The 12,263-nt window shown below is 40.4% G+C and overlaps 1 protein-coding gene across 1 annotated transcript in view; it reads right to left on the minus strand.

The window, feature by feature from the left end:
* LOC124137231 (cadherin EGF LAG seven-pass G-type receptor 1-like) overlaps positions 1 to 12,263 on the minus strand; it is a 137,861-nt gene that overhangs the window by 75,693 nt on the left and 49,905 nt on the right. The window contains exons 2-5 of the mRNA XM_046503448.2: positions 11,119 to 11,422; positions 6,682 to 6,804; positions 4,846 to 5,142; positions 2,328 to 2,651 (exon numbers count right to left, since the gene is read on the minus strand). Of these exons, the coding sequence (XP_046359404.1) occupies positions 2,328 to 2,651; positions 4,846 to 5,142; positions 6,682 to 6,804; positions 11,119 to 11,179 (805 nt within the window). The 5' untranslated portion in view covers positions 11,180 to 11,422. The remainder of the gene's footprint in view (positions 1 to 2,327; positions 2,652 to 4,845; positions 5,143 to 6,681; positions 6,805 to 11,118; positions 11,423 to 12,263) is intronic.

The following is a 12,263-nucleotide window of genomic DNA, read 5'->3' on the forward strand; positions in this document are numbered from 1 at the left end:
GGCACATCTTCAAGCAAATATGCATTTCGGTCAGAATTCCATGTTTCATAATTTCATGGGTTCTTGCAGAGACTACCGCGGATATATGCCTCACAGGACCAGAATAAAAGCATGTTTCTTTTTAACTGGATGACCAATCTGTCTATATAAGATGACGTTAAAAAAGGTCAACCATGATTCGTATCAATATTAAAAAAGAAATTCAATGGTTGGGAGACGGCATGGCAAAATTAAGACAGACTCAAAACTCTTTTCGGAGCCAGCAGAGTTTCTAGTTTACAATAAACCCATATTTATCGGACCCTCTGACCTTCAAATGGTTTATTTACCCATGCGGCAAGGGCTAAGAAAAATCATCTGATCCGATGATATATTACTTTGACATCTTTAAGGAAACTTATATTTTTACTCTGGAATGAATGTGACATTCCATCTTAATTTCTACATATCATGACAGAAGCATGCTCAACTTGATCATAAATCATAAATGTAACATGTATCTTCACGCTAAAATCTCGATACATTAAGCTCAAGCCTTGAGGGCATGACATCAGTATTGGGAATTCATTTCTCTGGTTCCACGTTCAGTACAAAGTCTGGCTGCATCTTGCTGTCTGCATTTCAGCAGAGGATCAATAAAATGGTTCGATTTTAACTGATTGATCCGTGACTCAGATGTGAAACTAACAGATCATATCAAAGGTTCTTTGGTCTGACTGAGGGAGAAGAGCGACGTCGTCGGGATGTCGATCAGATGATGACGTACACGGCCGTTGCAACAGAACACGAGGGGCTTAAGTGCAAGCCAACATAAAGTCGAATCTCGTCAAGTCGGAGTAGAAAGGACAAAGGAGAGCTTTGATATAAGAATACGTTTGATATACTGGGGGTTATATTTTTACGATACACCAACAGTCGCTATTTTTATATATAGTCAAATCTGGTTATGGCGAACTTCATTTGCTCGAATGGCGGTTGGGTGGCCCAGTGGTGAAGTCGTTCGCTTGTGACGCCAAAGGCCCGAGTTCGATTCACCACATGTACAATTGCTTTAAGCATGGTAAAACTATAAAACTATACTCATTCACTCACTTAGTAACTCGACGTATCGATACGATCTGTATGGCCGAAAACAGAATCCCAAATAGAACTTTCGTTTAATAAGAGCATTCCAGTAGTCTCGAAGTACGGATAACTCGATATGTGGTCTCGTTAGATGGATCCCGTTTTCTTTAAAGCTAAATACAATGGGCTCGAAGGAATGTAAAGACACTGTGGCATGGTCGTAAATCATTATTTCACTGCTTATCTCGAACTACTGATATTTCGACATATATGGTTATGGCTCCGAAGCTTCAAGTTATCTAGGTTTCAAACAAAAGTGCTTTATCTAAGAAAGTAGGGGATTACACTTTAGTTTTGAAGGAGGCCATGTCAACAGATTGTTATCCGTCAGGGTATATAATTATAGCTGGAATTGCATGCTTTATAGTATCCAATGTTGATAGTAGAACTCTTTGGGCTCTACATGCTTCCATTGTTAGGGTCTGCTCTGATCGATTTTATTCTGCGTGTGCATGATCTCACAGGAGATATACGCAGGAACTCTATGGGGTTCTTTTACCTAAAAACATGTTATAATATTTAATACTTTGCATGCAGCATAGGAGCACAGCTACCGGTGGTTATTTGACATAACCATGCTCTAATCCACACAATACGTAGTGCTTACATTCCAGTCCAGTTTGGATTACTGACGGTGGATTTTAGTATCAATATGTACCTAATGACAGTTTGTAAGAAACAATACCTTTAAATCATACAAAACAAATTCCTATTGTGCTTTACTAAACGATTTATCATAGCGCACCCAATGTCTTTAATTCTTAACTGACAACATTCAAATAGTATTAAAGAAGTCGGTTATATAAAGATAAATTAATTTAGTGAGTACCAGTAATTAGCCTGAACATTAAATTTTTTTTTTTGCGAACACCTGGTGTCATCACAAAGTTCCAGTGATCCCTTGACATGATGTTAATCACTGTTTCGACCAATAGAGTCGAATTCGGCAGATATGGAGACTGATTATTCTCATGACGTTTTGAATTTAACAAGTTTATATATGTAGCGCATACAAAAACATTTATTTGATCCCAAAGTCCAGAACAAGGATAATCATTCAGTTGTTCCAGGGTCGATTGATTTTTTGAATAATGCAAGCCTCAGTGTAGTCACGAAAAGGTAGGTCCCTGAATACCCTTGTTCACAAGTTCAGAGACACACTACTGCCTAGAAGTTCATTCCCCTTACACGCATGTACTTACTGAGGACACCCGACGGCCACCGCATCTTCATGGCTCCCCTCGTGCCGCTTCTGAACTCGACCCACTGAACAGCATTCCCACAGTACATGAACTTGCACGATTTGATTATTTGCTTTAGCTCCGGCTCTTTCATGATGTAGTCCCAAATATTCAAATGCGCTAGATCGCCATCTAGTCCGTATGTCACGTTAAACAACACTTTATCCTTCGGACGTGATGATTGGCCGAGAACGAATTCGCCGCCCAATGGAACAGCTTGTAGCACTTTGTCCATGACACCTCGATGGCGGCTCTCACCATTGAGAAATAGTGTCCATCTACCGTCTGGAATTACACACAGCAACGAACATTTAAACAATTATCTGTAATGTGTGGATACATTTTTTCAATGAACATAAACTGCCGAGTAAAGAAAGTATACACTCGAAAAATGGATTTGGCCCCAAAATAACAAACGTTATCAAAATATCACCAGGCTGAAAACAGTCGCCGAAACACTGCAAACCTAAGGTCCAAAACACAACTATGAGACATGTTTCAAACACGTCACCATCGAATAACCATTTCTTGTTTTATAATTAGCGCAAACCTAAGGTCCAGGACACAACTATGAGACATGTTTCAAACACGTCACCACCGAATAACCATTTCTTGTTTTATAATTAGCGCAAACCTAGCGTCCGAAACACAACTATGAGACATGTTTCAAATACATCACCATCGAATAACCATTTCTTGTTTTATAATTAGCGCAAACCTTAGGTCCAAAACACAACTATGAGACATGTTTCAAATACGTCACCATCGAATAACCATTTCTTGTTTTATAATTAGCGCAAACCTAAGGTCCAAAACACAACTATGAGACATGTTTCAAACACGTCACCATCGAATAACCATTTCTTGTTTTATAATTAGCGCAAACCTAGCGTCCGAAACACAACTATGAGACATGTTTCAAATACATCACCATCGAATAACCATTTCTTGTTTTATAATTAGCGCAAACCTTAGGTCCAAAACACAACTATGAGACATGTTTCAAATACGTCACCATCGAATAACCATTTCTTGTTTTATAATTAGCGCAAACCTAGGGTCAAAAACACAACTATGAGACGTGCTTTAAATACGTCACCATCGAATAACCATTTCTTGTTTTATAATTAGCGCAAACCTAAGGTCCAAAACACAACTATGAGACATGTTTCAAATACGTCACCACCGAATAACCATTTCTAGTTTTATAATTAGCTACCATATAACATTGGTGTATACTTTCTTTTGCCCGGTTGTTTATGGTGAAAGCGTATATTATTATCTACAAATATAGAATCATGAAAAAGGGTTATAAGTATATAAAACTGATGACCGAGTTCTATCCGAGATCGAAGCTTTTTTTACCAGACCTTTCTGTGTTTGATCTTACATCTAGGTCAGGAGTGGTGTTTGTTCAAGATCAAAGTGAATACGCAACGATCCACTATGATATTGGTTTCAAATGGTAGGTGTTACGTCTTGCAAACAGCCTTCAAACAATCCTCGAGATGCAAAGGGACACTAAACACATAACAAGAAACACAGCAGTCTTCATGGAACACAGTGAGTGAGTGAGTTGGGTTTAACGCCGCTTTTAACAGTATTCCAGTTATATCACGGCGTTTCAGATTAATGTGAGAGGAAAGCCCGAAGTCATGCAGGTCTCCGACGTTTACCACTTCGGAGAAACTCACGAGCACGGGTATAGTGCTGACAAACCTGGAAACATAATCGGGGCGAACCTGGAATCGAACCCACAATCATAGGTTTCTGGCGTGCCCAAGGGACTCAACTCTGCACAGCGAATCGCGGCACCTTAGACGACTGGGCCACCCGTGCGCCCCTCATGGAACACAGGGTCATTGAGAATGTGTTGTGTTGAGGGGCTTGTACAGAGCGATGTTGCGAATGGCCAGATACCCCCATGCTTATAGATTCGAACGCCCGGTATAAGGGTGCTATGCCTACGGGCAGCGAATGCGGGCTTGTTCGCCACTGGATATGGCAAATAAAGTATACACCCATGTTTGATACGTGTATTATAGTTGTGTTTTGGACCTTAGGTGTGCAGTGTGTAAACCGCTTCTTTGGGCCTAGTACCAGTTTGCTAACGTTTGCAATTCTTTTCATCAAACCCAATTCTTAAGTGTATATTATTTTGCTCGGCAGTGTCTTTCAGTGCTTCAAATTGTAATTGTGTATTGAGTATAGCTGCATGGAATACTAAAAACGACCTTTTAATTTTTACCTCGGATTTGTTCTAAAAGTTTCCATTGAAATATCACATAAGTCCACTGAGTATAAGAGTCCAAGTTTCCAACCGGTAATACTGTACCAAAATTGATCTGCGCTGAAGTGACGACTTAGATTGTTGGTATTCACATCTCAAGTCGGGTTCGACACAGACGCACTTTGTGAATGTAATATTATAACAATCAAAAAAGTACTTATTCAATTAACATATGCTGAAAATACCTACTCTTTGAAGTCCAGGTCCACATGATGTGGTACCACTCATGTGGTTGAAGTGTTATCTCCGTATCTTCCAGCTGACCCCAGATTTCAAATCGCAACGTCGGACCGCTCATCATGCGCAGAAGATTCTCCGTTTTGCCATGTTTGTATGACAGAATAGTTCCCGGATGAAGTGGGTCGCTTACGTTCATCCAAAAAGCAATGGTAAAGTCGTCTAATTTTGGAAAAGCTTTTCCAAGTAGCAGGGTGTATCTGGCTGGGGTTTGAGCCTTATATTCAAATCTGGAATCGATTGCAGAGGCTGCAAAAACGAAACGATACTTGAGTAAATCATGAAAGTGCACTCATGGTGACGATAAAAAACAGGGGTGACATGAAATCGTTAGTAAGAGGTGGCGATACCTCTTAGAACCTCAACCCATCACTCGACACAGATAGCTGATAAAACGTAGAGGGTTGTGGTAATTTTAGCATCCTAATGCATGCCGTCTGGCCCAGCTTCCGCAACAGCAAGAATGGAAACCTTTGAACAAGAGTAAAGGCTACTAGGCGTGACAGGGGGGCATTGCACAATGCGAGGAGGTTGTTAGCGCTACAGCATCCCAAGACATGCAGTTCTTCACTGTCAGATTCCTTTGTTGTCTGTAGACCTATAGATCTGAAAGATATTTACCAAAGAAGACTTAAGCTGGGTCCGGAGATGTTTGGCACTTAAGGGTCGTATTCCATTTGCCAATGCATTACCAGTGTACACGGGCCCCGGTAACGTTGTAATGAGAATGTTAAGGGGACACATTCATTGCATTCCCTATCAATAAAACACAGGTTTGGCAAGAAAATCTAACCGTGACAATTTAATAAGGACAAGAATAGATATAACACGTAGATGGATTTCCATCGAAATGCAAATGGTATTTTAGCGTAAGGAGAGACGGTTGGGTATCGTAATGGAAATGTATTGCCATCAAATGTGGTTTATAGTGTATTGTTTCCAAAGGACCGTATCCCCTTTAAGGGAAAGTTGTGTTAACAAGAGGATGTATGTCAGCTGATTGAACGTTGTTTATGTCCCAGTCAGCAATGTAACAGCTGTATCACGACGGTTACTAAATTATAGCAGTGATTTATTTGGACATGAGGCCGGAAGTGTCAGTTAAAATTCCTAATTTAGAATAATTAGAATAACTGTTATTATAGTTATTTTAAATTGTGTGTCTCAGCAAAGATTACTTTTATTTCATTAATAACAGGGTGAGTGAGTGAGTTGGGTTTAACGCTGCTTTTAACAGTATTCCAGTTATATCACGGCGTGTTAGCTTAATGTGGGAGTAGAGCCCGAAGTGATGTAGGTCTTAGACGTTTACAAATTCGGTGAAACCCACGAGCACGGGTATGGTGCTGACAAACCTAGAAACATAATCGGGGTGAACCTGGATTCGAACCCACAATCATAGGTTTCTGACGTGCACAGCGAATCGCGGCGCCTTAGACGACTGGGCCACCCGTGCCCCCCAATAATAACAGAACCATTAAGAAGAATAGGTTCAGCTGCTCAGTAATGCAATGCCCAATTGAATGCAGTTTTAAAATACCTCTTAATGTAAGATAATAAGAGCTTTAAAACGTCACAATTTTGAACAATGTCTCGATTTTGCATAATTTGCTGCCAAGGAAATTGGTTAGGAATTCTAGATTTCTCCCTTTATGAAATAAGTGCTCGTGTGGCTGATATCATGAGCGCTCCATGCCGCCTTAGTACAATGACACGCAATCACCCTGTCCCACCCGATATTCGAGTTAGCCATGTCCGTTATAACGAGATGGCATTGCCAGTACTCACACATGCACATGTATGTATTCCAGTGGAAGCCAGGGCCGCACTCGCACCCATATCCGTCAGGGTGGTCAATACACTCCGGGATTGTGTAGTAGAACGGGTGACAGTCATAGGGCGGTTTGATGTCTGGAACGAAGAAAACACGTCACACATTGACACCAGATTACCAGTGAAATCAAAAACCCTTTCCATAATTAAAAGAAATCTCTACTTAAAGTAGAATTTGTCGTACGATTCCGACTATGACCTAAGCATGTGTTTGTGACGGGTGCCACGGGGGGGGGGGGGGGGGGGCGGGGTACGCTGACCTTTTTGCGAACACCTGGTATCATCCCTATTTGATTGTTATTCAAAATCATATGTTCATGATATGCAATGATATATTGCAGTAGTATCAAAGTGGAGAATACCAGAAATGGACTTCACACATTGCATGTAGGGTATCGAACCCGGATTTTCGACGTTAGCGAATACTCTTACCACTAGGCTACCTATTCTATTCTAAACGTTTTATCGTAGACATGTGGAGGACATTTCCAAATTTGACGCATCAGTGACAAAGATGTCTGATGTAATTCCTCAGTTTGACTTGTACCATATGTTGCTGTGTTTCTCCAAGTGAACAACTGACTTTCCCTTGCATGTGTTTGTGAAAGGTGTCACCGGTGGGCAGGGTACGCTCACCTTTTCGCGAACATCATCACTATTTGATTGTGATAAATACACACATACTCATGATATAGTTGGAATCGTTCAGTGGACTCTGCGTTTAGCAAAGCTTCATGAACTCTTGCTCAGAAGTTGTTTGGTCAAGGTTACAACATCCAAGGCCTGAGAAAAGCTTTTAAAAACTGTTTAAAAACAAAGGTGAATACGGACCATATGACTTATTATTACTTTATTTTGATTTTGCTGATCAGCAGTCGGGTGCAATTCCCTTTTTTGACTTGTGCCATATGTAGCCGTGTGTCTGAGGTGAACAACTGACTTGCGTTTGCATTTGTTTGTGACGAGTGCCCCCGATGGGCCAGCATACGCTCACCTGTTCCCGGATACCTGGTACCATCACTAAATGCCCGAAGGCCACCCTTGCCGCTATCCATTTCTAGAACCGTGCGTTTGTGATGAGGCTGACTTAGGTCTTAGGTAGTAGGAACATGCTTCTATAGACTCGTGTGAGAAAAAAAAACCATTTTACGAGACAAGATAAGGATGGTAATGAGCCACCACGACGCATGTAGTCCGTCCCTGCATTATGAATGCAGATTGCATTATTGAATTAAGGATTGGTGCACAGCGTGGGTTCAATGCTAAGAATACACTAGGCATTGGACGATAGATTTGTGGTATATCAAAGGAGGTTGAACGACCATTTACTGGATTATGCTGCAGGGCCCAGGGAGGTGGTACATGTGTTGTTAATAAAAGCAACAAATAAAAAATAATAGAAAAATCTAAGAAAAAATTGAAGCGTCCATTGTGTTATTCCGACTATATCGTAGGCATGCGTCTATGCATCACTATCGAATACCAGGTGTTCGCGAAGAGGTTAGCATATCCCACCAACCGGTGGTATATCACAAACACATGTAAAGGCTAGTCAAGGTTTCACCTTAAAAACATAGGTACATATGGTTCAAGTTAAAATATAGAATTGCACAGGACATACTATTTATCACTGATTCGTCAAATTTGGAATTGTCCTCCACATGTCTACCATGAAACGTTTTGAAACCTTTACTGACGCCTTGAATTCTGTAACTTTCATCAAACAACTTTTGAATAAAGTTAGTATAATGCTCTTTGAAATCTTTGCACCTATCTACTGACAATCCTCTTCTAGGGATGCTGCTGAGAGAAGCTTACACATGTAGACATGATGGTTATTCATAGCCAGAGTAGGATTCGGAAATGTAACATTGATGTATTCGGCTGTATTATTAATCTCCTGAGGTTGTTCGGAAGGTTAAAAAGGAACGTGCATGTTAGGCCCCACTGCACACTAGCTACACGCCCCATATCATGACATTATCTCCAGTAATGGCTGATTAACGACCTCATATAGTGTTTTTCAATATCGTTGCCGTGGAAACCACACATAACATCGATGGAAACGATTTGAAGAAACTTCAACTGTGGTTTCGAGCAAAAGTAGAAAATAGGAAAGATCAGCTTTCCATGATATAACTCACAGTTTAGAGTTTCTAAAGTGAAATGTAAATTAAGGTTAATGCATCGTCGTTGTATCAGGTATGTGTTATGGCCAAGAAGTTTAACATAAGCTTCTGGTGTATGGATCATCTGATATCGTTCAGTAATGGTCAAATAGCAAATTCCCTCCCACTTATTTACCCATCTGAAGTAGAAACCGCCTCGTTTGTTTCATATTTTGATCTATGTATTTACCCATATGAAGTAGAAACCGCCTCGATTGTTTCATATTTAGATCTATGTATTTACCCATCTGAAGTAGAAACCGCCTCATTTGTTTCATATTTAGATCTATGCATACAGCGTAAGAGTGACGAAAGGTCTAATGACTAGTTTATATGACAAGAGGGATGATTCAACTTTCCTAATGTCAACGTTCCCTCTATGTCAAGCAATATTCCAGCAGCCCCAGCCTTTGGGGTCTACATTTCCCAACTTGTGAGGTACAATCGAGCATGCCCTTTCTGCGACTATTTCAAAGAGCGCCATACAACTCTTGCTTAAAAGCTGTTTGACAGGGTTACGGCATTCAGTAAAGATTTCAAAAAGTTTTATGGTAGCTATGTGAAGGACATTTTTGACACAACAGTGACCAAAATGGTGTCCGATCCAATTCATAATTTTGATTTGTACCATCCGTTCCAGTGTGTTTTCAGGTGAACAGATTACTTGCCCTTGCGTCAGTATGTGCCATTGCAATATTGCAGCAGTATCAAAGTGAAGAATACCAGAAATGGACTTTACACATTGCATGTAGGGAATCGAACCCGGATTTTCGACGTGTGTGAACACTCTTACCACTAGGCTACCTATTCTATTCTAAACGTTTTATCGTAGACATATGGAGGACATTTCCAAATTTGACGCATCAGTGACAAAGATGTCTGATGTAATTCCTCAGTTTGACTTGTACACTATGTTGCTGTGTTTCTCCAAGTGAACAACTGACTTCCCCTTGCATGTGTTTGTGACAGGTGTCACCGGTGGGCAGGGTACGCTCACCTTTTCGCGAACATCATCACTATTTGATTGTGATAAAAACACACATACTCATGATATAGTTGGAATCGTTCAGTGGACTCAGCGTTTAGCAAAGCGTCATACAACTCTTGCTCAGAAGTTGTTTGGTCAAGGTTACAACATCCAAGGCCTAAGTAAAGCTTTCAAAAACTTTTTAAAAGCAAACGTTAATACGGACCATATGACTTATTATTACTTAATTTCGATTTTGCTGATCAGCTGGATGTACAACCTGGATACCAAGATGGCTGACTTATGGTCATGGCGGCCATATTGAAAATAGGGTCGAAACCTCTCATGGCATTATTTGTGGACAGACAGCTTTCAGTCCACGGGTATCGGAGGTGCAGCAGTTTACAAATGGCACCTCACATTTTGTTTGGTGTAATCATCAATAAATGGAGTATCCTTATCAAACATTGAGCCTTTGAAAGGCATTTAGAAGTGATACACATAAGGAAGAGAATTTATGGATGTCAACTTCTTTATTATGAGGAGCACAACGTTTCGGAGTATATGCTTACTCCTTCATCAAGTGATTGCATGATATGACTGTAAAGTGTTGGCCATTGTCTATTGCTAATCGCCTATCAGCGCCAATTATCTTTTGGCTTCCCTTGTTAAGTTTCCACCTTTTGTTATGTTGTTACTTTTGTTGTTCTTACAAATACATATATATGCTCCCTGCCTCATATCATTCATTCACCTGATGGCGGAGTAAGCATATACTCGGAAACGTTGTGTTCCTTATAATAAAGAAGCTGACATCCATAAATTCTCTTCCTTAAACACTGAGTCGTCTAAATATATGGAAACCGTTGTAAGAACAGGGCATCCTAAGGTAACGGTTCAATGTCGACCCGCTGAAAATACGTTGGTAACTATTCGTGTCCAATGGACGACTTCGAACGATTACTGAAGAAACTAATTTATTCCCGAAAATAACTGCATTGCCTGGACATGGTGGATGTCATGACAAAAATATGCCATGTAGAAACAAAAAACATATTTCGGTCCTCAAATCCGAGAAAAACATCTCATTTTAAAGTAGTGGTAGAACAGATATTATTTCTCAAACAAGTTCCATGGCCCCGTTTCACAAAGTGATCGTAACACTAAGACTGTCATAACTCCCATAGTTTTACATAGTCTTATGGCAGCCGTAGCGTTACAACCGCTTTGTGAAACGGGGCTCAGCATGTCTCTTACCTTTCATTGCAGAAGACTGCACAGCACCTACAACGACCACCAGCATCCCAAAGAGCACCATAGTGGCGTTCTCTACTGACAGCTACCTCCTTTTTCCATCATCATGCATCGCTACAAAAGGCTTCATCTCGTCTAAAGGCACGAATCATGCCGAAGAAATACGTATATTCTACACCATCCGCATCTTATGGAGGATATGATGTGGCCAAATCTACATCACTTCAGTCCATGATCTAATATTGTCTTGTCCTCCCGACGTCACCAATAGACCCTGTAACGTGATGGTCCAGTCAGAATCTTCCATCTGAAATGAAATCAAAGAGTATTGGTCCGTGGAGAACATATTATTGGTCACGTTGATCTGGTCAGAGGCTCTGGAAACAGGATCAGAGATGACGAGTCCTAAAGGACCCGATTGACGACGTTGATGGGACTGCAATCTAAATATAATCGGTGTTGTTTTGGAGATTCGGGAGAAGGGGAGATGTGGTGATGGGTTTATAGTTGTCGTATACATTGATCAAACGAGACAGCACTAATCTCCCTTTAATCTGTCGTGTCAATCCCTCCCCAGGATTCAAGTTCAGTTGAAGATGTTTGACGTCTGTTAACAGTTGTTAACAAAACAGTATCCAGCCACACCTCATTCTGACTGATATGATACTGGTTCTAGTGCTGTTATAGCATATACGATATTGTCTCGACCGTGAGTGTAAATTACACAGTATTAAAGAAATCAATAAAGTTTCCTGAAAGTAGTGACTCAGATTTAACCATTTTATTTAATCAGCATCCCTCGGAGCACTATTTCAATAAAAATGAATCGAAGCTGGTCTAAAATAGCACGAGATCCAAATGGATTTAAAAGACTGATTTAGATATCTCCGAATTTTAGATTTGCATCATTACCCAGAGGTCATCACACGATCGCGAGGTCTTATATATATAGTTTAAATCTTCAACACTTGACGTTCAGTTTTATTGCATAAGATGCAACATGGTTGTATCTTGATCAATGCAGCTGATACAAATAATTAGTAAGCTTTAGAATGCCTGAATGGATCCACTGCGTTGATTTAAACTACCGCCGTTCCAAGTAGTCGGGACATATCACCTCAAAATGTTGTTTGCATTTCTTATCTACC

Source organism: Haliotis rufescens, unplaced genomic scaffold (genome assembly GCF_023055435.1).
Source record: "Haliotis rufescens isolate VD_foot unplaced genomic scaffold, xgHalRufe1.0.p SCAF_11, whole genome shotgun sequence".
Lineage (NCBI taxonomy): Eukaryota > Metazoa > Mollusca > Gastropoda > Lepetellida > Haliotidae > Haliotis > Haliotis rufescens.